General features: G+C 42.7%; 1 protein-coding gene across 4 annotated transcripts in view; it reads right to left on the reverse strand.

Moving 5' to 3' along the window:
• Positions 1 to 27,887, reverse strand: part of IQGAP2 (IQ motif containing GTPase activating protein 2) — a 219,248-nt gene that overhangs the window by 70,116 nt on the left and 121,245 nt on the right. For 2 of the 4 annotated variants that reach the window (XM_053299875.1, XM_053299876.1), the window contains exons 4-14: positions 26,950 to 27,027; positions 23,456 to 23,532; positions 18,152 to 18,219; positions 17,620 to 17,733; positions 16,459 to 16,637; positions 14,371 to 14,458; positions 13,582 to 13,745; positions 13,003 to 13,090; positions 11,391 to 11,554; positions 7,390 to 7,550; positions 6,989 to 7,113 (exon numbers count right to left, since the gene is read on the reverse strand). In XM_053299875.1, coding sequence (XP_053155850.1) covers positions 6,989 to 7,113; positions 7,390 to 7,550; positions 11,391 to 11,554; positions 13,003 to 13,090; positions 13,582 to 13,745; positions 14,371 to 14,458; positions 16,459 to 16,637; positions 17,620 to 17,733; positions 18,152 to 18,219; positions 23,456 to 23,532; positions 26,950 to 27,027 — 1,306 coding nt within the window. Of the gene's footprint in view, positions 1 to 6,988; positions 7,114 to 7,389; positions 7,551 to 11,390; positions 11,555 to 13,002; positions 13,091 to 13,581; positions 13,746 to 14,370; positions 14,459 to 16,458; positions 16,638 to 17,619; positions 17,734 to 18,151; positions 18,220 to 21,639; positions 21,764 to 23,455; positions 23,533 to 26,949; positions 27,028 to 27,887 lie in introns of those variants that run through there. The other 2 variants (XM_053299878.1, XM_053299877.1) reach the window with 2 other exon arrangements.

A 27,887-nucleotide genomic window follows, 5' to 3' on the forward strand; every position in this document is an offset into this window, starting at 1 on the left:
AGGAGGTGGGTCTGACTTTAAAGGCGGGGGAGGGTGTACTCACCCCCCCTTCCACTGGTGTTCCTTTAGCAAAAGGCTCCTTCAGAGTGGCAGCATGCTTCCCTGCTGCCCTATCTCCTCTTTTCCCGGAAGTACCGGGAAATACCCAGGGTGCACCGCCCCAAAGGAGCCTTTGCTAAAGGAGCACTAGCAGGGGGAAAGCAGAGCGAGGGGTGAGTGCACCCTCCCCCACCCTTAAAGTCAGACCCCCCCCCTTCGAACGTTCCCTGCCCGGAACTTCCCCCATCCCTAGCACATGGTTCCTCCCAACCAGGGTGGATTTGATTTAAATCAAACTGATTTAAATCACGATTTAAATCACGATTTAAATCACTAGCAGGGTGGATAAAAATAAAAAAAATCCGATTAAAATCAAAAAAATCGGATTTTTTTGACTTAAATTGGATTTTTTTGATTTAAATCGGATTTTTTTTATTTTTATCCACCCTGCTAGTGATTTAAATTGTGATTTAAATCAGTTTGATTTAAATCAAATCCACCCTGCTCCCAACATAGACCACCACATTTTGCCAAACACACAGCACAGAGATGGTAACCCCCCCACACAAAAACCAGCCTGAACCAGAATCCACTGCCAGCCACAGTGCCTGCACTGCAGTAACATCACTGGCGCAAGTTGTTCTCTCACACACAACTATGACTCCTTCCTTCAGCATTGCAACAGTTGCCACAGCAGCATCCTTAGCAGGCAGCACGCCATAAGCTCAACTAAAACTTCTTCAGCCACATTTTGACCAAGCACACCTTGCAGAATGCAGAGCAGATTGGAGCAGTGAGCGAAGCACAAAGTCTCAAGGCCAGACATAGAACTCAATACAGCAATCACCAAGAAATATTACTCAGAGAGCTGCTTCTCACAACAATACCATCTCACAAACAGATCAAACCACAACTCAAGGCAGGCAGGTACCCACCCAAGTGCTGCCTTTTTCAATCTGAGATCCAGCAAAACCAGATAGTTCAGCAAGCAATAGCACAGCAAGCATATTAGACTTACTTACTGCTGAGAAAACCACAAAATCAATCGTACCTTCCTTCCTTCCATCCTGCCTACCTGCCACAGAGAGACTGGAGGACAAGGCAGCAGTCAGGAAAATAAGCTTTAAGACTCTTGCCATGATAAGAACTCCTTTCTTTTCTTCTTCAGTGTAAGCTTACATCCCTGCCTGCTTGCTTGCCTGTGTCTGGATAACCCCATAGCCTCAGACTGGTGCTGGGCCCTAGCTGACAGTCTAACAGAGGGGTCAGGGCACCAGTTCATATCTCATCATCAGCCATGGCAGCGGTGTTCATGCTTGTCTGCATGTGTCAGCAGCACTAACAGGCAGACTGTGACACATCTAGGTTTGGAATTGTCCAGGATGGTGTGAACTGCCAGTGGTGACCATGAATCACTCACCCTCCATGGCCAGCTCGGGATAGCCAAGCAGGGAGAGGTTGGCCTTCGGGAAGACTAGCTGCTCCATCATTTCAGCATCCAAGCATGAGTGATGGGGTGTTGCAGGGCTCAGTGGGTTCTTCCCATATCCCAGGCAAGGCACCAAGGAACAACCGGGTCAAACACAGAGATGGAACCATCGGCTCACTTGGGCCTGCTAGGGACACCACGCTGCTGGACTGGGAAGCAGTGGAGATGCTGCTGCTAGGGGTGGAATGAGCACTAGCAGTAGGCGCTCCATCAGCCTCTTCCTGGTTGCACCTCAGCCTCCACTCCTCAGTTTGCCTAACCAGGTGGTCCCTCCACCTGGGCAGCTCATCAGGGATGACAGCTTTGCCCTTTTTCTTTGAGTCACATAGGAAGGGCAAAACATGCTCTTGATTTTCCCAAGGGTGTCCTGAGCCACTCCACTCCTCAGTTGATCCACCAAAGCAATTGCTTCCTCAGTGGTCAGCATGGTCTGGAGTTCACCCAGCGTCTTAGAGGAGAAGAGCCTGGCTCAGTGTTGCTGTCTTGGCACACAAGCTGTTAATGGCAACAAAGAATGGCTCACATGCCGAGAGAACTTTGTAAAAGAGCTCCCATTCCTGGTTGGAAAGGTCACACACTTCGCAGCCACCTTTCCTTGCCAGGGCATGGATCGCTGGCTCTTGCTCTTGCAGGTGTCAGAGTAAAAGAAAGGTTGAGTTCCACCGGGTTGGAACATTCTGATGGATCACGTGTTCAGGTAGGTGGAGCTCAAGCAGACTCTCCTTGAGCATCTGCCTATCTTTTTCACTCTGGTGGAAGAAAGCTGCTATCTTGCAGCACCTCTCCACAAGAACAGCCTTGAAATCAGGAAGCAGCAGGATGGCACCCAGTAACTTCAGCAGGGATGTCTCAACTGGCTGCAACCCACTTGACCAGGTTCAGAGTGTGCGCCACACAATGGACGGACACAAACTGACCCTGCTTGGATGCCCTAGTTATATTGTCGGCATTATCAGTGACCATGAACCCTCGGCAAAGGTTTGACTGCCTGGACAGTCATTCCCCTACCTGATGATCCATGGCTACCGACAGCTCACCTGCTGAGTGGTTAGTATCCAGCATTTCCACATGCAGCACAGCCCACCTGGGCTCCACTGCATGGGAGGGGCTGGCCGTGCAACCAGCAACAGATGTCCCCTCACTCTCCTGCCCCCAACAGTGTGCCGTGACAGACAGGAAAGCAGCGTGCCTCCCACCAGGACCGGTCCACAGATATGCAGTGAAGTGCATGCTGTGCGCAGCAGCCCAAATATGGCCTCCCTGCATAATCCATACAAGAAGGGCATCAACTGCCTGTTAAAGGTTGTATGTGAGAGGATGCTGTAGTCAGGGTTAAGCAGTTGGAACAGTCAGCAAAAGCCAGTGTTCTCCACCATTTGGAATGGCTGGTCGTCCAAAGCAATCACCTCCCCAATAGCCTGGGTGATGAGATGAGCCTCTGCGCAACCAGACCGCTTGCTGAGTGACTGCGCAGGCAACTTCCCCTGCATAGGAGCAGGAGCCTTGCTGCCAAAAGAGGACACACCAGGCCTATTGCTGCCAGCAGGGGTAGGGGACCTGATGTGTTGCTGCGGCAGATGCTGCAGCATCCCTGTTGTTCCAAGACACTTAGGTTCCGTACCCCTGCTGACCTGTGTCCTGCAGTGGATGCAGACAGCATGGTGTGGGTCACCATGGCAGAGCTCAGAGTGGTCCCACACCATGCTGCTATTGGTCTGGGACCGTTTTGGTGGTGGTGGTGGTACTGCAGCTACTGGCTCATTCTAGGGGCTACCACCATCACTCTCCATCCGGAGCTGAGAAGGTCCAGGAATAACAGGAATGACCTCTGCCTGCTCCTCCTCAGTCTGCGGGGGGGGGGTTACATTGCCAATGAGGATTTGGTAGGATGGAGAGAGTGATCTGGCTGGGCTAGCAGACAACAACACCACCGCCACTGGGGGACCAGGCTTCTCTGGATAGGTGAGCCTGCACAGCACCATAGCAGTGGGGACAACTTGAGGAGTAGGCCCCTCTCAAGGTCACCTACGATGACAAGCAACATCACCCCTCCCTCTGCCTGGGAATCTGCACCTGGATCTGCCTCGCAGCCTTCTGGACATCTTGGGTTTGTAAAGAATGTAAGTCCTAATTCTGATGGGGGGCAGGCCGGAAGAAAGCACCTTTAAGAGAGTATGGGGCCAGGGGTGGTCTATTTATGCTCTCTGTGCCACACACAACACTATGTATAGCACTGTAGTGCACACGAACAAGCTAGAAAAATTAAAATCTCCTCACCTAAAGAAGCTGGCTTTATTTGGGGGTGGGGCATTTTGTTTTTTTTTAGGGGACCGAGCAACCATGGGGCAAATTAATCTAAAAGGAAAGGAAGGTGAAGGGCCGGGTATTACTGTGGCCTCTCTAACCCAAACCCACTCCTCCTGCCCTACAGTCTTGCCACTACCCACCTAATCCCACTTCCCCAAACTAGGCCTTATTTAAACAACTCCAAGTTCTAACCTGACCAAGGCATGGGGAAGGCATAGGGGAGGAGGTTCTCACCTTCTGATGACTTCAGCTGGCGTCTGCCAGGTGCTGTTCTCTGAGGCATTCTGGGTCAAGCAGACACCAGGACTCATCAGCTGGGAGAGGGGAGGTGGGTGCCAACAGGTGGGCACTCAACCCACCCAATCAAAACAAATCAAAACAAAACCCCAGGGACAGCGGGCGGGGGGGGGGGGAGCCTGACAGGCTGGGAAGCACTCACCAGCCTGCAAAGACAAAGAAGTTAATCTACTAAGCAACACACAAACAGACAGACAGGCAGCAGCAGCATATGTGGTAGGGCTGCAAAAAATTTAAAAAGCACAGTACCCCAGTTATTAAAGCCACTGGGGGCTGGCTATAAGCAATGAGAAGAAAAAAACTGAAAAGAGGGGGGAAATTCCAAGTATCTAACATCCAGTTCAAGCCACTGGGGCTGCTGTTTAAAAAGAATTAGAAGAAAATAAAAGCAGTTGGCACTGCAAATGAAAATGGTTAAAAAAAAAAAAATAGCAAGAGTCAGATAAGCCCAGCAGGCACTCTCTCTGTCTCTCTCTCACCACTCACTGGGCCAGGCAGGCAGGCCCAGTCACCACCACCACCACCAGTCTCTGCTCTCCTCTCAGTGCTGCTGCAGTCTCTCTTTGATCTCTGTGGTTCTCTGTGTCTCTGCCTCCAAGCAGCCCCTTAAATACATTTTGAAAATCCCTCATTTGGCCCCCCACTCCCTCCCCCCAGACAAGAGGGGCACAGTTGCCCATAACAGTTGATTTGACTGACAACAAACCAATCGAGATGCAAAGAGACCTCACGCCAATCGGAAGCTAGTGCCAGAAAACCAACCAGCAAAGGAAAAACATGGAGACAAGATTGTGCCCGCAACTTGAATCACCTGAATAGATTAGAGTTTGAATACGGGGTGATTCTATTTGACCTCAAATCAGGCCCTTCATTTTAGGGGTGATTTGCTTCAAACTCGAATAACTCAAATCACCCTGATATGAGTAGAATCAAATTGCACATTTCTATCAACAACACATATGCTCAACGACAGTTTGCGATTTTGCTTGTGTTTGTGTGTTCTGTGAACCAGACCTCTGGCATATACCCTCAGTAGGGAACAGTGAAAACAGTGAAAATACTGTAATGCTAATAATTTATGTAACATTCTTGCAGTGCAGAGTACTTCAGTAACTTTCTCTTTCATTCTCAGAAAAACCTTGTGGGATAGATTAAAATTAATATTCTCAAATGGAGGCTCAAAAGTTTAGTGACTGAGAACTACAGAATGCCCCATTGCTGTGAGTTGGACAAAGGTAGGTCAGGTGATTCCTTGACAGTGACTGCTTAATCTGTCTATTGAGCTACATCCCCCAGCCTATTCTGGGGTTAAGGAAATGGGAAACACAAGTAGCAGTTACATCATACTGTAACTTCAAAGGAGATTATCTTCTGCTGCTGAATTTATCTCATGGCAACAAAGGAGTATTAAGGCATGAAACACACTGAAGGAATTATTTACAGTAAATAACACCACCAATGTGCCCCAAGGAAAAGCACAGGAGAGACAGGAAAAACATGCTGAGAAATGCCGATTAGATCCCCCTGCTCTGGGACTGAGTATCCCAGAGCTCTGTGACAGCAAAAATATCCTGTCACCCATCAGAGTTCAGCAACTAGCCCTGTTGTAATGGTCTTCACAACCAATGAACCATGCTGAGCCTGCACAGAAACTTTATCATCAGTGTATGACATCACTGAATAATACAGACATTTGAGACCTTTTTAAAGACACACAGTTTTGTCTGGCTATCGTTAACAGAGAGAGATATGCTGAACCCCATTGGAAGAATTCTGTATAAGTTCTTTTCTGGGCAAAATTCATTGACAAGGTATGGAAAGTATGCATGTCCCCTAATCCTGTGAAGCTTCTCCCTTCCACCCAGGCTGCTATCCAAATTCAATCAAAGCTGGCTATCTAGAACTACTTGAGCAGGGGAGGGCAGAGAGCAGACACTCTCTATTTCAGTGGACGATGTAGGCTAGAGATATTTCAATGAGCAATGCAAATTATTGTCATTGCATTGAAACAGGGAAAATCTGCTATCTGCTCTCCCTCTGCTCAACTATTCTTGAATAGCCAACTTTGGATAGCAGTTGCCTAGATGGAGGTGGGGGAGCAACACAGGAATAGAGGAAGCTCATATCTTCCATACACAGTTTTCATTCAATTTTGCCGAAACAACTTGCACAAAATTTCTTCCAATGGGTTCCAGTAGGTCTCTCAGTTAGTGGCAGCCAAGCAAAACTTTATGCTTTTATCAAAGTCTCAAGTGTCTGCCAATGTCATCATCTACTGGTACTAAAGCTTCCAGGCAGGCTCAGTATGATTCATCTTTTGCCAAGGCTATCACCAAGGGGTTATATGCAGACTTCCAGTGGAAGACAAGATAAGCCCTATTCACACATTAAGTTCAATGCACCTACAATCTGTGTACAGTGAAGGCACATACAGATCTGTATGCACCTATGGTTCATAACACATTATAGCAGTACAAACATACAGTAGTACACTTCCTGTCTGTACTGTTATTTGAGAGAGTTTGTACCCAGGTTCACTTTTAAAATTAATTCATGCACACAAACACATTTACATGTGAACGGACACCAAATGAATGTACAACATAAGGTACAACATAGTGTGCATTATGTACAACATAATGTACAGCCTGAACAAGGCTGTAGTCTTGCAGATACACAACATACAGCTCTTTGTTTATCAACTGCGCTTAAAGTTTACAATCTCAGCAGCCTGGAATGTTTTAGAATGAATGAAATGCCCATTCTAAATGAATGAATGTTATTTAACAGATTTACCAGTGGTCTACTGGTTGGTTTGGAAGCAAAGCCTTAGGCAAAACAGAGCATAACACTTACTGTCATTTTCCTCTTGAATCTGCGTATTAACCATGTCTATACAGTTCTGGATATCATTCCAGCTTAAATATTCTTGCCCTTGAGATGAAGCTTCCAACTTGATAGTCATCAGGGTATCAGCATAACTGTAGGGAGATAACTAAGATCACTATACATTGCATACATATGGAACCATATTAGATTTTTATCCACAATGGTTAAAGGAGACTATCCTAACTTTGTTATACATCCAGCCATATAAAAATAGGTGGTAAAACATGGACATGCATACCCATATTTTCCCACCTTGTTTGCATGCAGCAGTTTACAACTAAGATTCCTTCAACTTCCTATTCAGTAAGAATTATGTAAAGTAGTTCTCCCTTGCCTCCCAGAAATGAGTCTAGAAGGAAGGCTTTTACCGTTGTAAATTCTCTTCTTCCAGGTTATTAAAGCCAATGGATGGGTTGCTGAGATGAGTCTTTGTTGCCAGTATGTTCTTATTTTCCAAAGCCTGGTTTAGCAGCACAACTGCTGATAGCATTTCAACAGCAATGGATAGTTCATCATGAGCCAGGTAGTTCTGTAGGAATATATTTGGATCAGCAAGGAAATCAAGCTTCCACCAATGTGTGAGAGAACACCCATGGATTCGCTTTTTAAGATCTCCAAATTTTAGAATTGTTGAATGTTATATAACCGATTATGATTAGTGTACTGTGAACATTTCTCCAAGACACCTCAGACACTTTCATTCTATATGGCAGAATTTTCTGATTTATTTCTCCAACAGAATATCCACTTTGGCAGGCATACTCTTGTCTATATGGCTACACTATATGGCCCTCATTTATGCCTCCCCCCACCCCTTTGTTTCTCCCTACATATTATCCTTCTATCTTTCCTTCCCATTAAATATCTAAGCAAATCTAACTTAATTATTACAATAACTAAGTAATTTACAGTAATTAGGATCTTTGAGAGCACTCACAAATACCAAGTTGATTCTGAATCAAAACTGAGGGGAGTTTACCTAAGTAAATTTCTATAGTGTAATACTTAAGAGTTCTCTCAAAGAACTCTGGAAAAACACACTTGCTTTTCCCTCCAAGAGTTGTCTCCCAGCCCATAATAATGTTGCATATGCCATATTTTGAACCACATCTCAGGATTTCATCTTTTTTTGTCCAAGTCCTTGACACTAATCACAATTCCTTGCCTAGCGAGCAAGAGGTTGCTGGTTCGAACCCCCCTGGTATGTTTCCCAGACAATGCTTCCCAGACTATGGGAAACACCTATATTGGGCAGCAGCGATATAGGAAGATGCTGAAAGGCATCATCTCATACTGCATGGGAGATGGCAATGGTAAACCCCTCCTGTATTCTACCAAAGAAAACCACAGGGCTCTGCGGTTGCCAGGAGTCAACAATGACTTGACGGCACAACCTGACTTTTAAAGGTGTTCTTTTTCTTTTCTCTTCTATTTACAGTTCCAGGGAATATGCCATCTCGTAGCTACTATGCATGGCCGTTTGGGAAAGCTTTTGAGCTTTGGGAGCTATGCAACCCCACAAACATGTCTCACTAAGCGCAAGAAAACATTTGCAACCAAAATAAGTATCCGTGCAGGTGTGTGTGCAGAATCTTGTTTTCTATTTCAAGCCAGAGGAAAAACACTCAGCAAAGTTATGCTCAATTAAAAAATATCTGACCATTATGGGCTGGACTATTTTATACTGAGCCTAGTAATCATGAAATCCAGGACCACTAATTATTATGCATCTTTCAGATGCTTCAGATAAGTGGTTTGGGCAATGGGTCATTTTTGCCATATCCAATCATCCATTCTTTTCCCTCCTTTGAAAGTACTACCACAAGACAATTTCACCATAAATGAATATGAATTGGGGCAAAAACTGTTAAGTAACCCCGCAAAACAGAACTCTGAAGGTAAGATTATGTATGCTTTAATAAATGGGCAACATTTATTTAACCAGTTTGACTGCTGGTCTTGAGGAAAGAGGAAACAACATTCCTGAGGAGAGTCAGTTGCTTGAAGAGAGAGGAAGCAACAAGCTTGTATTTCTCTCCTAAAGAAGATCTCAAGCAAGGGAACATAGCAAGGAAAGGAAAAGGAAGAGGGATAGAGATAGGGAATAAATAAATCACCAAGACAACAAGAGGGGAAGGAGAAGCTAAGTCTGTTAGGGCTGGTAATTTTCTAGGGTTTGATTGCTGGCTGGCTGGCAAAGAGAAGAAGCCTGAGTGGGGGATTCATTCCAGGTGACTACCTCAGCTTGTGGGAGGGGGTCACATTCCTGAGGAGAGTCAGTTTGACTGCTGGTCTTGAATACAAGGTTCAGACCAGAGGAACTTTGCTAACAGACAACGAAGGAGTTTTGCAGGAGTTTAGCGGGAGACTGGAAGGGAACCCTGTGAAGAGGCACACAAGTAGTGCCCCTCTATCACAGGGGAGAGACCCAGTGCAAGAATAAGGTGAGTACTACCCAACCTTTGTAATTTTCTTGGAGGACAAAACTAAAAACCGTTAATTAGCTGACAACTGTGCCCAGTACATAGTTTCAAGCCCCAAATACTCTAAATAGCCAATAAAACTAATTATGAAGTTAGAATGCCAGCAGGGGAGGGCTGCTTCCCAGTGTATTGCGCATAGTGTCACATGTATGACTATCTGCCCAAGGGGCAGAAGTCCTGCGTGCGCGCTTGGATCAAAGAGCTCTTGGCTCTTAGGGAACATGTTTGTTTCTTGAAGCCAAGTTGGCTGACACGGAGAAGTTCAGGGAAGCATGATGCCTCTCAATACCAATTGCAGGGGAGCAACAACAGGAGAAAAGGCATGCACATACCTCTTGCCTGTGGGCTCCCCAGAGGCTTCTGGTGGACCACTGTGTAAAACAGGATGCTGGACGAGATGGGCCTTGGGCCTGATCCAGCAGGGCTGTTCTTATGTTCTTAACATGCTGCAGAGTTTCCCATAAACACAAAGGACTTGCTGGGCTGCTACATAACTTCAGAGGAGCTCTACTGCCTGGAAGTGCTTTTAAGTCATACGGCGGCAGCCCCATCACTACACTGTAGGGCTGCCTTTGAAGCTGCACAGCAGTCCTGGCGGGTCCTTAGCATTGATGGGAGACTGCACACAATGCCATCACTTGCATAAAGTGCGTGCTCTATCCTCCAGGCTGGGAGAGCTATAACTGTGTATTTCAGCCTAGTTATCTTGGCGTTTCCTCCGCTCCTATTTACTCCATAATGTTAAAGGAATAAAAGAAAATACCAATTTCCCCAGGCTTTAAAACTTTAAAATTAATTTTAAACTTCTTAATTTCTTTTTCTCTCATGAGGTTGTTTTACCTTTTAATTCTGTGAAATTGCTCTGTTTTTATTGTTTTATATTTGTAGTGTCTTAAATTGTGTACACTGCTTAGAGATGCACATATCAGGCAGTACAGAAATATGATAGACAGACAGACAAACAAGATAATGTTGAAGGTAGAGGTAAAGTGTGCTGTTGAGTTGGTTTTGACTCCTAGCAACCACAGAGCCCTGTGGCTGTCATTGGTAGAATACAGGAGGGGTTTACCATTGCCTCCTCCCATGCAGTATGAGATGATGCCTTTCAGCGTCTTCCTATATTGCCACTGCCCGATATAGGTGTTTCCCACAGTCTGGAAAACATACCAGTGGGGATTCGAACTGGCAACCTCTGGCTTGATAATCAAGTCATTGCCCCACTGCGTGATGTTAAACTCCTAAAGAATTAACCACTTCTAATGTCTGCAGTGTAAAACTTACCTTAAGTCACAAGGCAGTAGCTATACAGAACAGAAGTAGCAATATAGGATAACTGGGCTCTCTAGTAGCTTGGAATGGCTAAGCCTGAGTACTTAGGATATTCCACCACTCAATTACAGGTGAACCTCATCACCAGCAGTCTCAACACCTGTGGTTTCATGTATCCGTGGTCAGGCAATAGAGACCCTACCTCAGTTTATGCAGTTTTTCCAAAGGGTTAAAATCTGTGTGTCCATGGTTTCTAAGGAGCTGGAAATCACCTCAGAGGTCACCATTTTGCATAAAGGAGCCATTTTGTGGCTCTTTTGTAAAAACAACAACAGAGTGCGCATGATTTTGTATTGGAAATTGGCCGAACTGGGGGTTGGGGAGGCAATGCTGGACCGCTGAAGACCTGGAGAGCATGATACGTTACTTCCTTTCTCTTATTTCTGCCCTTTAAAGCATTTCTTCACTCTCTTTTCCCTCCAGGAAACTAACTCCCCAATTCCCATTGACTTCATATCTCATCTGCAGTTGTAGTCGAGAACAGAACCCCCGTGGATAACAAGGTCCACCTGTATGCAACTCAAAAGGGACACATTCAAAAATAGTTCTCATCTTACCGCAGCATTTTGTTGCTGAAGATTGAAGAGCTCAGTCTGGTAGACAGTAGCAGCAGATGGGTAAACATCAGGCAACTGAGCCTCAGGTCTCATTAGAGCAGCAATTGTCTTATTCGGGTCACAATTACGAATTGCAGTGTTGATAATGTCAACTGCCATGAGTTCTAGAGGCAAGAAGAGAAATATCAGAAGTCGCTATTACATTTGCTCCATTTAATACTGTGTACCTGATATTCCCAGTGAAATCATTATCACAGCAAGCATTAAATCCATTTCCCCCCTAACTCAAATGCAACACGCCTCAGACAAACTTTAAAATCAGTTATAGTAAAAACTATAACACACTGAAGAAGAAGTCTGTAAAGCAGTCCAAGTTACAGACCGAGGAAATATGCTTAGAATGGTGTGAACATATGCATAACCATTTTATGGGCTGTGTCCTGAATTATATTATTTAAAATGAAGTTTCCTTTACAAGTGTCAGAGTAGTGATTGGTACGGAGTAGGACGACTATATGGACATAGATATATGACTGGAGACTCTCTTCGTCTGAGCACTGACTCCTTTCAAAAGCTTTCAAAGACACATTCACGGCCCAAAGTGTTAGCAATTTGCTTTTATTCCCTCTTCCAAGTAAAAAAAACAAATTCTCATCATTCTGTGCAAGATATTAGACCGAAACTGGGAATTAGTGATATTACAAAACTGTTATGGACTGTCCCAGATGCTGAAGCAAAATACAAAGCCTTTTCTTGCATGGCAACTTCATTTCTGCACTGGTGCTCCTAGAACAGGGCTAATATCTGTAAAGTCTAATTCTTGACCGCTGTAGATAAAGAGAGTAAGGTATTGCTGTATGTTTGGACTGGATACGTATTGCTGCTGATCAAATTGAGTGGCTCTCTCTAATAGTCAATATTTTCAAGAATACAAGCACTCCAAATAGCAAAGCAAAGCAGATACTGTATACTTTCTTAAATGGCATATGTTGGAAAAAACAGACACTGAGTTGTTTTAATATATATATATATATATATATATATATATATATATATATATATATATATATATATATATTCTGCATACATAGCAAGCAGAGAGCTGTTAGACCATGTAAAATGATAGAGAGGAAAAACTGTTAAGCTAAGCCACAGAAAACATAAAGTGAAACTGAATCTTCCAAATATAACATTCCAGGAATCCCAGAAAAGCAAGTGACAGAAATGTGCAGCAAATTTAGAACCCCCTTAAGCACAGCCTTTTAAAATATCAAGTAATGTTTACCATTTTAACCAGATATCTGATATGCACAATGTTTTTATTTCAATAATGGTTGTGTGAGATGTTTTAAAATTCTGTTTGTTACTATACTTAAGTGCAAAACAAAGGCAAAATCCTATCTGAATACTATCAATAATTTTAGCTTTTTCTTAAGGGAAACAAAGAATACTGAATTGGTGACTTGGCCATGGTGACACAGAAAGAAAAGGCAACACACAGTGTGAATGTGACCTGAGAAGACCATGATTTTACAAATGGATTCTAGGTGCTCAGCCTTAAGGTAAACCAAGTGGTGAAGACACGAATGAAATCTGGACACAGTTTACTCACTACATTTGTGAGTCTCTGCTTCGCCATTGGCAACACTAACTTCCTTCTGTATCTCACTTTTGTCGAGCACAATTGGCACCTCTGCTATCTAACAGATTAAGAAAGAGAGATGTTTCATTACATTTTTAAAAAAAGTTATGAGGAAATCAGTGGTTGGTACTACAACATAGTTGGAACTGTTGGCTCCAGAGGCACCAACGTGTGCTGCTCTCTATGGAACGTTTACCTTCCTTTTAACTACTATACGTGCTTTCATTAACCATAAATTCACAAATTTCTTTAATCCCAGAGGCAGATATTAGGGCTTCCAAAGATTTAGTGTTTTAAGCTAGGGATTTTTTTTTTAACCTATTCCATTTTTCAGTTTTCACAATTGCTCATAATTGTGATAGTAACAGTAATTTCTACAGTTTTATTTTTAAAAGTACAGTGCGCATTGCTGTAGAATACAAATAAAGCATTTTGAATGCCTCTCCACATTTAAATAAGAGGGGCACAGATGCTGTTGAAGGCTATCTTAAAATTAAAAAGAGGTCAAGCCAAACTAAGGCATCACACTAGCACGTTACATTTAGTTACCTGCAATTTCTGCTCTTTAGAGTCAAATAAGCGTGCTAGGTACCATGAGGAATTTGGCGGCAGAACTTCAAGTAGGCTCAGAGCAGGGTTGTGCAAGCCTGCCATCAGTGCCACTTCATCTTGCCTGTCAATAGCCTCGTTCACTTTGGCTAAAGCTATGTGAACTGAAAGGAAAACAATACTTACAAACAGCAAAATATTTTGAATGAGTTTCTTTTGTCATGGTCAGCATCAACATGTTTTCATATGTGAATCACCAAGACGGTCTTAATTCTCTCAAAGGCTTTATTAAATTTAAGAAAAATTGTAGTCCTCACAAAAAACAACAACACACCCTTTTAACCCTGGCTTCACAAGGCAACTTGCAGCAAATCCTGGGCACAGCAGCGTGCAAGAACACATCAGAACCAACATTTCCTTAGAACTAAGGGCCTCCTGAGACTAACATGCAACATGTAAGAGGGGTCAAAATTTACAGTATTTTGCAGCCAGCAGAAAAGGGGGGAAAGCAGGCAAAGTAGACTGGCATCTCAGTAAGTCTGCTGTTATCGAGAATGCAAAGGCCAAAGAAGAAAATCATCATCATCCATGTTAATACTACAACAGCAAGGCATCTCCCTGATAATTCCAGCTACAGCACTAGCATGTGGCACTCTGAGGAGAGAACTTCTGTAAAAGTATAATTCAATATAGTAACACACACACACGACCCACACACACACACTAGAACCAAGTTTACAACTCAGTCATCAGGAACCTCAGTTCTCTCAAGAAATGAAGATTACTCACTGTTGACCTTATTGATGTTTCCCTGGATCTCTGCTTGTGTCAACAACTCTTCGTATACATCTCTTTCCTCCTCCAAAATGGAGCCATTCTAAAAGCAACAACAGTGTTACCAAACTGAGAAATGTTGACAAGATAAATTCCTTTCACTGCTGATTAGCGGTGGCCAGGGGTGCCTTTGCACAGCTTTGGCTAGTGCATCAGCTGCATCCCTTTCTCAAGAAGACAGATCTGGCCACAGTTACCCACACCTTAGTCACATCATGGTTGGATTACTGAAATGCGCTCTACGTGGGGCTGCTCTTGAAGAATATTCGGAAACTGCAGCTAGTGCAAAAATGTGGCAGCTAGGATTTTATCTGGAGCTGCCCACTGGGATCACATTGCACACATTTTGAAAGAGCTGCACTGGCTGCCAGTTTGTTTCCGGATCCAATTCAAGATGCTGGTTTTGACCTTTAAGGCCCTTAATGGTTTGGGACCTGGATACCTGAGGGACCGCCTGCTCCCAAAGGTTGCTGCCCGCCTGACAAGATCACCTGAACGGGCTCTGCTCTGGGTGCCGACAATGAGGGAAGCTAGGCTGTGCATGCAGGACAGGGCCTTCTCTGTTGCTGCCCCCAGACTCTGGAATGCTCTCGCGGTGGCTATTTGCTCCTTGGTCTCCATCACGGCTTTTAGAATACGTGTGAAAACTTGGATTTTTACCCAGGCTTTTATGTGATTGTCTCCTCGGCTGCTTCTTTGTATTTTGTATGGTTATGTTATGCATGTATTTTAAAATCTTTTTAGTTAGATCTGTTTTTATTTTTTAGCTTAATATTTTAATTGTGTAATTTTAATGGTCTTGTTTTAATTTTTCTATGTGAACCACCTTGGGATTGTTTTAATGAAAGGCAGTATACAAATTTAACAATAAATAAAAATAAATAAATGGGGGGGGTTACACTGGGGTAATGGGACAGCATGCACTGCCTCTTACATGGTACCCCTTTTCTTTCTAAAATCCCAGATCCTAAATGCTGATAGAATCTGAACTGGAAGGGGAAAAAACTAAGTCAAAGCCCAGCTGCCTTGCCAGCATCAAGACTCATACCCAAAATTATCTGCATCAGATTACAATGGACTCAGCTCCAGTGATGGGCCCTGTGGTACATATAAGGTTGGACATGACCTCAAAAATGTCTTTCCTCTCTCAGAACTGTCTTACATACTGAAGGTGTGGATTGTTTGTTAAACATATACCTGTCTGGAAACACACCTGGCACTGTAATTATAACATGATTAACATGAATCTAACATGCTTTGTATGACCAAATACTTTGCTAGTGACAATTGCCTTGGTGTGACAAAAAGGTCTAAAAGCCAGGAGATTCAGAGCCATTTCGGTTGCTCTGCAGTAACTCACATTCAATATGGACACACACATTACAATGTTTTGCCTTCTAAATTGCTTATGCACTTGTTTTGGAGCCAGGTGAGGTGGAGATACATTTTTAAATGGATTTGTTTCAATAGGGCAGAAGAGGGGCACTTTCAAGCAAATTGAAATATTGGATTTCTAAGTCTGCCATGGAAAGCACACACATCTTATATGCTCTTGAATAAAATTCAAGGTATCTGTTATCAATTCAATTCAGTTTATTACGATCAAAGATCAGCACACAGATCAAATCTGTTATCATATATCAGTTGCCTTGATGTATACAGTAGATGTGATTTGCCTTACCTTTATTATTAACCTAAGAAAAAGTGCCACTAATGTATAAAGACAGCTAAAATAAAACAGCAGATATTTTATGAATAAAAGTAAGATGAATTGCATCTCTGTGATATTGAAGTAAATAATATGTGGAACTGAAACTGTCTGAATACCAGTTGCAGGGGAGCAACAGCAGGAGAGGGGGCACACCTTCCTTTCTTGCCTGTGGGCTTCCTAGAGGCATATAGTGGGCCACTGTGGGAAACAAGATGCTGGACTAGAAAGGCCTTGGGCCTGATTCAGCAGGGCTGTTCTTCTATAATTGCAATAGTAATTTCAATTTTAATTTCTGTCCAGTTCATTTCCAAGGAATGACTTCATATGAATACCTTCAGTCTTGCATTCTCTTCTTTTCTCTTTTTAGCTTCTGAAAGTTCTTTCTGATATGCATGGGCAAGATCATCATCCACATTGACTACCATGGCATTGGGATTTTTCAACGTTTTGATAGTTTGATCTGCAACTCCCTTCTCAATAGCTTCATTAATTGCAATTACTGCAGCATGCACTGAAAAGAATAAGAGTCCAATACTTAATAGGAGATGCTTGTTAGAATTAATTTTCTCAAATGTTTATTTCCTAAGCAGCAATTTTTTAAAAGCTGAATGACCACTGATGGATTAACAGTCAAAACTATACTGCTCTGTTAAAAAGGGATAGTAAGGGATAGGCTTTCTAAAGGACTCCAAACATCTTACTGGAAACCTATTTCCTTGATTGCAATGGAAGTTTTGACTAAGTGCGATTGAGATTGCAATCTTGGAGTAAGAGAATGAACAAAACCAGTTTAAAGTAGTTAAAGGAAATTTTAAAACGTATGCACCGATCTCAAAATCAGAGCAGTGCATTCATTTCCTTGTTTATACCAGCAAATCCCTAGCAACTTTAATATACTTACTTTTTCTATAGGATTAACAATCTTTTTCTCCCTAAAGAGAATGCTGGGTTTTAAAAACATTCTGAAGAAATAGTCAAGTTCAATTTATTGTCTTCATATGCCAAATTCCAATAATGTGCTTGCCTGACAGGTGGCAAAGCTTATTAAAGTTTTTTTTTGGGGGGGGGGTGCAAGGAGCAGAGGGAGCAGCAGGAGAAGTGCTGTTCCATTGCACAAACACTAGCTGGGATTCAACCTAGTAAGTATTAAACAGCCAAGTTGGCCAGCAGAAACTAGTTCACATCTAGCAAACCAATAGCTAACTCTGACTCATAGCCAACCCTTCAGTAAATTGATAAATTTAAAATATAGATTTATATACAGGGTTTTACTTGGGTCCTTTGACCTTCGCCATCTTATAGCAAACATTTACGGCTATATTTTTGTACAGGCACAGGGAGAGATTTCTGGTTATTTTAGATTACAATTTTTTAAAAGTGTATTACTTGGTCAAAATATAGTTTTCAGGCAATATTTCAAGTTAAGCAGCTCACTGGAATGTTATCTAAAATATGGCATAGTTCTCTTGAACACTTTAATTAGACCAACTCACATGCAGCTTCATCCACCGAAAGTTCACTAGCCAGGATGCCTCCAATTTTATTAAATGACGGCATCTGTATGCCATACTTTTCCAGTTCCTTCCGCATGTTACTGATTTCTTCCTCTAATTAAAAACAGGAGAAGAGAAGGGAGGAGAAATTAGGTGAGCAAAATTACAAGAATTTGTGCAACAAAAGCTTGCATAACATGCAACAATGTGTGTGTGTGGGGGGGGGGGGGGTGAGATGAGGAATGAGGAAGACCCTGAGGTTCAAATATCATTACGCTTCGAATTCTCAGTTCTTTCCAGTCCTCCTGTTTAAGAAGAAAGATGTAGTCTGGAAAGCTATACAGATTTGTTATTACCTAACATCATTTAGTGAAGCAGAGCACATTCTTTACATAGCTACCTAACACCCACTTCAGCATGGACACAGGGGAATGTTGGGGGAGTAGAGAAAAATGGCCACATAAATATTGTGTTATTAGCAACTGTAATAATGTACAGCTCTTTGATACAAGAAAAACAATATTAAGTGTACCTGTGAAGTCTACCTTCCCCAGCAAATCCTGGATCTGTGGAGCTATTCCGAGTTTAAATAAATATAGACTGCAAAGGAAAAGGGAAATTAAAATGTTAGGTCACAATATACCACATCAGAGAAATACGGATGCCTTTTAAAGCTCCACATAACTATTTTTGTTAGATTGACATGAGTTTTCTTCCATAACAAAGTACAGCCCGTTTTTTCCTGGAAACAATATTTCAAGTTATATTTCTGCCTATTTTAGGATGTTTCATCTTCACGTCAATATATACAGAACATACCGGTAATCCAGGTAATTGTTCTCATTATTATGATCCAGCACCCCCCCTCCAAGAATACACATACAAAATGTTTATTTTTTATGTGAGTAGGCAGGAGATTATATGTTCCAGCTTTCCCAAGATTAATCTATTCATTAAATATTCAAATGCTTTTGGGAATCTGAAATAAACTAAAAAATACAAAGAGCTCTCCAAGTACTTCTATTTTCATTTCAGTGTTGCATGAAAGACTTATATTAATGCCATACCAAAACCTGTGTAGTGAAAACATCTGGTTAACAGCTGAACAAATTCACATCTTTATTGATGTCTTCCTGCCATGTCTTAACATTAACAAGCTGTTAAGGACTGGGGCAACGTATTAATATTACACAATTATTAAAAGAGTCAAAGAAGTTCAAATTTATTTAGAAGGCATAGTCAATGGTCAGGACACTTTATCAATCTAAAAAGGAAGGCAGGTCCTTACTTAAAGAAGCTTAAGATTGAACCAAGGAGAATGGCAGACAAACGCCAGAGAAAGAGAAGACAAGAAATTGAGAAATATACTGAAACAGTGGGAAAATCCAGACAATTTGTATTTGATGTACTCCTTAACATTTAGCAAGTAATGGCAGCAGGTGGAAAAGCTGAAAGGAAGTTTTAAGAAGGATACAAAAGAGAGTTCCCTTAATATAGGGGTTTAGGTGTTTTTTTTGGAGGGCTTTGGTGTGTGTGTGTGTAACCAGGAAGAATGGACCTCAAACTGCTCTAGTCAGTGAGGGTAGGAGCATCCTTAGATCTCACCATAGCCTTCTGACACCTGGCTTCCCATTCTGCTTCTCCTACTTACGGAGCACAATATAATAATGTTCCAAGGATATTTTTGACCCCCAATAACTATTTTCCTTTATTATACGTTCAAAACTGCTGGATGTTTAAGATTTCCGGCACTTCTACGAATTATATTTCAAGCTGACACTGCTGATTCAGCTAGTCACAAAGCCTTTGTCTTTGATACTGCGACATAGAGGTGGTCAACCTTGCAGGCTATGGTGTAGCAAAGTCTCCTTTGCCTGGAGAACACACCACCTTGTTTGAGAAGGACATATCATTCGCCACCAGGGGGCAGTGGGATTTTTGTTTTTATTTGTCTATGGCATTCCGTACTAGAGATGAATCCACAATACAGTACCACTGCTTTTAATGCCCATCCTCACTGGAGAAAATCACTTTTACTATGCTGTAACTCACCAGTAGGGCATCTGCCTTGCACACAGAAGATTCCAGGTTCAACCCCAGCAGTCTCCAGATAGAGCTGGGAAAGACTCATCTGCAACCCTGGACAGTCACTGCCAGTCAGTATAGCCAATATTAAGCTAGAGGGACAAATGGCCTGACTCTGTATACCAGTGTTTCCAAATATCAATAAAGAGTGGGATCTGCAAAGATTTCATGCAAGTTCCAAGAGAGATCTTACTCACTGTACAGCTCTCCTGCAGGTGTTCTGCTCTCAAACGTACTTTTTACCCCAGGTGACAGCTGGGATGGGGGTAAAACACATTGGCCACCTTCAGACATCACACCAAACTGGAGGCAACCATGCCTGAGGTTCAGCTCTGTGGTCGTCCAGATGGAGGTACCCACAGTTCCATCAGAAAAGCCACTTGAGGTTTTCAATTCCAAACCTAAATTGGAACATTTGGTTCCAACTTGAGTTTCGCTGCTGAAACCTCAGGTCGGGAAAGCAGCACCATGTCATCCGAAGGCTGCTGCTGTGTAAACTGGAGTTGAGGGTAGGAAGCTCCTCCCTCTCTCCTCCTCTGATTGGCTGCCACAGCTTTCCTTCGTGTGAAGGAGGAAGCCTGCGCAGCCAGTTCCTCCCCACTTGCAGTCTCCCAGACTGCAGATTGGCGTCGCCTGGAAGCACGTCGGGGCGGGGGGGGGTGGGAATGGGGGCAAACTGTGGGTCCGTTGGACTTGCGGTTTGCCACTTCGTGCGAAGGCAACCTTAGTGACAACTGAAGTGGATGGGGGGAGAGGAGAAACAGAGCTTTAAAAAGGTAGCCAATAATATTCTTTCCCAGAAAGAGACATTCAGAGCTTCCTCCACTTTGGGGGGGGGGCGGGGGGGGACTGTTGCATTCTCTCCCTACCACATGTCTTTGGCACATTTACCTGTTCTCACTCCCTTTGCTGGTTGCAGGGTAGGGGTCATTTGAATGGCAAACTGGGAGCTCCACTACAGTCTACACACCTTTATTTCAGCAACTACTGTACCTACCCAGCCTATGAAACAGCATTCATGGGAGGGGGGGCAGGGGCGTAGCTATAATTGAGCGAAAGGGTTCAAAGAACACGGGCCGCCAGCTCCTGAGGGCCCTCCAGCTCCATCCCTCCCTATTTTCTCCATTGTCTCCCTCAATCTGAGGGGCCGCCAGAGAGAGGGATGAACACGGGCCCCCTCTTCCCTAGCTACGCCCCTGGGGGGGGGATTCAGGGCAGGGAATAGGGGGCATTCAAATGAAGGGGACAGAAACATAGCAAGCAGTCTTATACAGAAACAAACCATTGGTCCATCTACACTGACTGGAGAGCAGCAGCCCTCCAAGGTTTCAGGCAGGGGTCTTTACCAGCCCTAAATGGATCTACTGGGGATTGAACCTGGGATCTTCTGCATGCTGTGCCGCAACCCCACCCTCAGAGTAAGTAACCAAATGGATGGAGTAGTATACAAAGTTCATCCCCTTAGCAAGGCATTTTGTGCCCTAAATATCTTCATCTAGTGCTGCCACTGTGTTGCAATCATATAAACAACATGCAAGAAATAGCTTCCATGTATGAAAAGCTATCACAGAAGAGACACCAGAGAGTTTTAAGAATCACCTCAAACACAGTCCTTTTCCAATGGAGACAGTCTGCATGTCCGCAGAGAGCCATCAATTATATACATGCATATGAAGACAGTTTACAAAATTAAGTCAATCTGTAAACCTAAACCTGTGTATCTGGGATGAGATTTCTTTGAAATTAAAAGTTCTTACTTCCCAGTAGAAATATTTGGGCTGCTGTATGATGCTAAATCACTATTCTTCTGCGCACGATAGCTCAGATTGTATCCTAAACAAGGTCCAGCTAGTTAGAGGAAGCTAAATCCCAAGAGGAAATAATATTGCACAGCAAAGCTAAAATATGGTGAAAGTACTAGTTTCAGTTACGTACAGCTGAATGTGGTGTGAAAGGCTTCTCGTCTTTGTTTATTATAGTAGTCAAACAATTGATTAAGCCATCTTCAGTACTTCAGCAGATATAAACATTTGAAATCCTTACTCTGTTCAACATTCAGCAGAACATCTGAACAAAGATTATGACATCACTGGAATGGAACTTAGCACACAATTTCTTTATAAGCTGCTTAACATTAAGAGTCCCATGCGTCCACTTCAGGAAACAGCTTCAAACTTGCAACTAGACACACTAATAAAAATCCAGCTACATGGTTTGAAAATAATCACCTTCCTAGTTTATATACTCATTTGTTTATAAAGAAACCCATCATTTCAAAAACATTTAACCCATCTTTGCTTTGTTTATCACTAAGGCAGCAAGACAATTAACATGTCAAGGATTATACTCAGTTATATGGGGGGGAAATGAAATTATTCAGGGGTTTCTCAAAATGAATTTCACATGCAAGAATAGGTTAACTATAACCTACTTTAGTCAGCTCAGAAAATCATGTCTCCAAACTTTATTTACAAGCCTGAAACGTCAAAACTGGAGGGGGGAGGGAGGCTTCCTTAGCAATAAGGTAAGGATGCCAAAAAGAAGAGTAATGTTTTAGTTATGCCATGACTACTGCTTGGGAGAGGACACTAGAGGCATCATTGAGGAAAATTAGATAATTACAATTACACTTTAAGTTTCTGAAGGTTAGCTAATACTTAATTTAATTATTTGGGGCCTAAAAACCAAAACTGACACACCGTTACTCCTACCATGTATAATTTGGGTAGGCAACTGTTGAACTACAACTCTCATCAACCCCAGTAACAATACTGTGGCTGGGATGATGGGAGCTGTAGTTCAACAACAGCTGGAGAGCCAACATTGCCTACCCCTGTTATATAAGATCAGCAAAGAGCAATCCCCTTTCACATAGCAGAGATGTTTTACATATGCAGACCACCTGCTCTATCCATACAACCCCTTATAGGACCCACTGATCTGCATGCCTGGGAACCTACACAAACATCACTGTACACAGGTAACAAAAGGAATCCCATATGCACTGACAGAGCAGATCTGCCAACCCATTACCACATGTGTAAAATGTTATTTATTCAGAAACCTACAATGTCCTGTATCGGACAGCCAATCTATCATCCTAGGCTGGTTTCTCACATATCAATGTTGCAGTGAACCTGTATCTTCAGCTTTATTGTAGGTGTAAAGGTATCTCTGCACAGTACTTGATCAATGCCTTTTGAGTGTAGGAATATTTATATCGAGGCCAAATAGAGGAAATGAGAATTTTTCCACTTCTGAAGGCTGAATTTTGTAAATTAATTGCCTAGTGATTCTTGACTCGAGAACCTCATTTGAATTACAGTTGATGCATGCAATGTGCTAACATAAACAAAACATCAGTGAATGGAAAGTCAAGGTGGCAAAATCCAGTTCCCAGGTTCTTTTGAATAAACATTCAGTCCCAATTTTGAGATAGTCATTTTTTTCATTCTCTAATGCCATTTTTATTCTTTTAATTCGCGATTGGAAAATTGTTTGTTAACACAAGAGTTTCTTGACAAAAGGATGTGGGCTGTTCTTAAAGTTCCATTTCTGGTGAAAATAAAACACACACTCCATATTGTCTGCCCCCCTCACTTACGTTTTCTTCAGAATTGTGAGTTTTGGACATAATAAACCAAATAGAATTTCACTACCATCTTTTGGAAAGAAAGCAGGTATTAAACAAACAAACAAACTTCAAGGCTAGGTAAAGTTAGCCTAATCGATAAACCCAGCTCTAATTTACCTAAGTGCATGGATGCAATATATCATTCGAGGTATGTTCTTCCTATCGTAGACATCTGTGGTCTCTGGGTAGAAGATCTAAAAAACAAAAACACAAGAAGGTATACTGTCAAGAGTTATGCCAGTAATGAAATATTAGTCAAGCTTGGTTCATTAAGAATAGCACAGTGTGCTGGATACGTGTTGCACTTGAACATGGAGAAATGGTTCAAAATATCCTTGACCATAGTTGAATATGCACTGGATGTCCAATGATTTGAGTTTTCTAGGACATTCTGAATCCAAGTATTTTTGCAGTGGCCCAGAGCTATTTGTATCTCATCTGTCTGAATGTGTATACAGTATTAATTTACCCACCCTGCCAACTTTATAAATCAATCTTCATCTCCTAGAGGTAGTCACCTGAAACTGCTCAATTTGACTGGTATTTTATTCACCTTCTTACTACCTAATTTTATATGAAACAATGCATTGCTAGAAACTGAAAAATTTCCACTGAAAAACACAGTATTGTATTGGAAGATGTTTAACTGCACACTACTGTTGCTGGTGACAATAGACAATTTCACAGGATTCTTCAGAGACTAAAGCTACACTCAGCTCCTTGAAGAAAGGGAAGGATACAACACATTTGTGTTGTGCTAGTGGTTTTGAAAATTGTCATCTACTCAGAACAACTCTCGGTGAATAGCAGCCACTCAAACAAAGATGGAGCTATTTTTGTTTTGCTTTTTGCTGTGCTCTTTAAGGCACTAGCCATGGTTCAACAGTAAAGCACATACTTTACACATATATGGTGCCAGATTATGTTCCCCAGTTCCAGGCAACAGCTAGGAAAGACCTCTGCCTCAGACCTTGTAGAAATGCTGCGAGTCACCATAGGTAACATTGGAGAAAATGGTCTTATTTGGCATAAAGCAGCTTCATCTGAAGCCTCTCATAAGGAAGGAAGTAGAGAGGGTCGGTGTCCACAGTTTTTGCTTAGCTTCTGTCAACAAGCTAAAGTTGACAAAATGCAGCCCCCACATGGAGGCACTGGTTCTTACAAATGGTGCTTTGTGTAAATGCTGCTCAAAAGTGGCACCCGAAGAGCTTGTTTGTGGGCTGTGTTATGGGCCATTCACTTGCCTCAAATACCGTGTGTGTGTGTGTGCGCGCGTGCGCTTGCGTGCACATGTTGTAGTGGGGGAGCCTTACTGAATGAGTGTGCAGTGGGCATGTGTGAAAGAGCTTGTTGCTTCTGCTAGATAAAGTGAATGAATGGAATGAGGTCTCTTCAACTGACTGCACATTTCTGTGTAACATAGTGGGAACATAAGAAGTCTGCCTCTACAGCCATTGCCATCAGGCTGCAGCAAAGGGTGAGGCAAGAGGCAAGGCCCCCTCCAGAGGCCTGGAGAGGACCGACCATCATCTGCCCCTCCCCTCTGAAACTTTTAACTTTTGTTTGATTTTTTAAAATAAAGAGTGTGAGGCCCTTGTGGGATAGAATTATTACTTCTAAAGAATGCTGTAAGCTGCTCTGATCCTTTCAGGAAGAGCGGGATATAAATGTAACAAACAAGTAGCGGCTGCCTGCCCCACCCCTTGCCAGCCAGGTGCCCAGCAGCAGCTGCCGCCAAGGAAGATCACCGCACTTGCTCCCCTTTTGTACTAGAGAGCACAAGAAGGGAAGCACATGGATTGCTAGTTCGGCCGCTGCCTGACTGAGGCTCTCCAAGCACCATGAGAGAGCAGCAGCCAAGCACATCCTCCCCACCTGGCTCAAGCACAAAATGACAGGTGTGGGGTTTGGTGATTTAGCACAGTGCGGTCAAGGCACTCAGGATGCCTTGGCAACGCAGCAGCCAGATCACCTCCAACCTTCCTCCCAACAGCTGAAGGAGGGATGAGGATCATCAAACAACTTTTGGGACAATCCTTGCCCAATTCTCTGGATCCACAGGTGGGAGGGAGTCTTGGACTTGTTATGCTGGCCAGATGGGGCTGCTGCAGCAAGCATGGCAAGCAAAGAGTGTGCAAGCCTGAGGGGCACCAGGGATGCCACTAGGGTTGGGGCTAAACACACTCCTGCATGGTATAGTGGTTAGAAAGTTGGTCTAAGACCGGGGAGACCCAAGTCCAAATCCTCATTCAGCAATTAATCTCACCTGGTGACTGAGCCAGTCATCTCTCAGCCTGATCTACCTCAAAGGGTTGCTGTGGGGAAAAAGCCTAACCATGGACACTGCTCTGGACTCCTTGGAGGAAGAGCAGGATATAAAATTTAGTCAAATTAATTAATTAAACCCCAGTGGCTGGGCAAGTTTTCCCCCTAGCTTTACAGATTCCAGACCCATGGAACTCAGAGGCATTGATAACTGAGCCCCTCTGGTCAGTTTCATTAATTCAGCCTTGGTCATGCTACAGTATGAGAGAACCCTAAAACTGATTGTGTTTTTATACATATAGACATAGATACAGAAACCCACAAGGACAACTGGCTAGCAACTAGAGTTTCCTTTAAAATTCTCAAGGGGGAAAAACTGGACAAAGACCAGTTGGCAATTATTTTCTTATGCCTTGCACTAGGGTGTTGGTTTTATGACTTATAGTGTCTTCCCCAGTTATAACATTCTACAGTTATAAGGCTTTACAACATTACCTCCCTAGTTTCAAAATTTGCTTGAGCAGACTAAAGTAAATGAACACTGCTGCTATCCCAGAACCTTGCAGCAGGTTCAGAAGAAAATATCACCTCATGGCATTAAGTACCAAAACAGTTTAGGGGCAGCATTTAAGAAAAAGGTATATAAAGGCAGAAGTCTCTGGGGAAAAGGTAAAGCACGTCTGTGAACTGTTCAAATTAAACTCAAGTCACTTAACAGAAACCTCACAAGCCCAAGGCATGCTTCATAGTGCAGGAGGCAACCTTGGCTCTCCAGATGCTGAACTACAACTCCCATCATTCCGAGCCACTATAAATTGTGGCAGGGGATGATGGGAGTTTTTGTTCAACAACAGCTGGAGAGTCAAGGTTGCTGTCCCCTACTTAATAGTCCAAAGGTAGCTGAGAAAAAGAGGCAGTTAGTAGAAATCAAATGCAGAAGCCAAGCCAAGCAACCAACAGGCAAATACAGAAACCCGGCTTTACAGATGCGATTTCGTAATTCATGCTTCTTCTATAGCAGCAGACCCATGACCTTGTTTGCTAAACTTTTGTTTACAAACAAGTACCGCCAAATTCCCTCTTCGGAGACTTTGGCTTCTCCCATTGTTCCCAGCTCCAGTGCCAGATCTCCCAAGAGCTCACATGGGCTTGACCCAACAGAACCTTCTGCAGCCAGCTGGAATGCACAGGAGTTTGCTCACATTCTGCATGGTACCAGCTGCCTTGGCAAGCCAGGAGGAGTACAGGAATTTCATCTTTTTCACTCTGATGCTTTCCCTTAGATTTCCCAAAAGTTAGTAAAAATACAAGTGCAAGTTTCTGCTGTTCAGGATTCAAATACTTACTTTGGGTAAGCCGATTGACTCCATTGCCCGTAACCATTGTACTGTATTATCTGTGTGTCGGAAATGAAGACCTGATCGCTAATTGGAAAAGGAGGAAGAGAGAGACCCACTCAGTTATTTCACACAATACCACAAATGGTATCTAAATTCCTAACTAAGTTTTCCCCATACATAGAGTTTCGAACATTACCTACCTGGTGAATCTCAGCTATTATAAAAGCTGTTTTATGACAGACTACTCAACTAGTAAAGTTTGAGCTACAAATCCTGAATCTTCTCATTCCAGAGTAGTTCTGTTGAGTTTATTTACACAAAGTCACAGGTTTAAGGGTCACAGTCTTAATGAAAACAGAATTTCTATTTATTTATTTCTGAAGGAGACAAGTTGCTCAGTAAATAGGGAAGGGTTTTTCCTATGAAGCTTACCATTAAGTAGTGTGCTCTTATTCTGTTTGAACGCTATTATGCACACAAATGAGAAACAAACCCGAAAACACATTCTACAAAGATAGCGTAGAAAATTGGTTGGGTCTTTTGATTTTAAGAGGGAGATTATGAACTTGATATCACGTTATCTCACCCCCTTCCCAAGTCATGTTACTTTAGAGTTATCGCACATGAAATAAGTACTTGTTTATGTGAACAGAGAATCCCAGGGTATTTCAGACAATCGTCTTTGCACATTATTTCACATGAATGTTTGCTTTCAACAAGTTATGTTACTTTCCAAAAATGAAACAGAGTACTCAAAATCCTATTTGTTCAGAAACTCTTTGCTTTGCTTTTAACTCACTTTATCTCTCAGACTAATCATATCAACAAATCTCAAGAGCATTAGAAGATTGTCACCTCATGATAGCTGATGCTACAAAAGTTCTTCCCTTTTCAAGTATCTTGGAACACCAAGGAGCTCAAGTAACTGCTAACCGAAATCATTA

Source organism: Hemicordylus capensis, chromosome 2 (genome assembly GCF_027244095.1).
Source record: "Hemicordylus capensis ecotype Gifberg chromosome 2, rHemCap1.1.pri, whole genome shotgun sequence".
Taxonomy (NCBI): Eukaryota; Metazoa; Chordata; class Lepidosauria; order Squamata; family Cordylidae; genus Hemicordylus; species Hemicordylus capensis.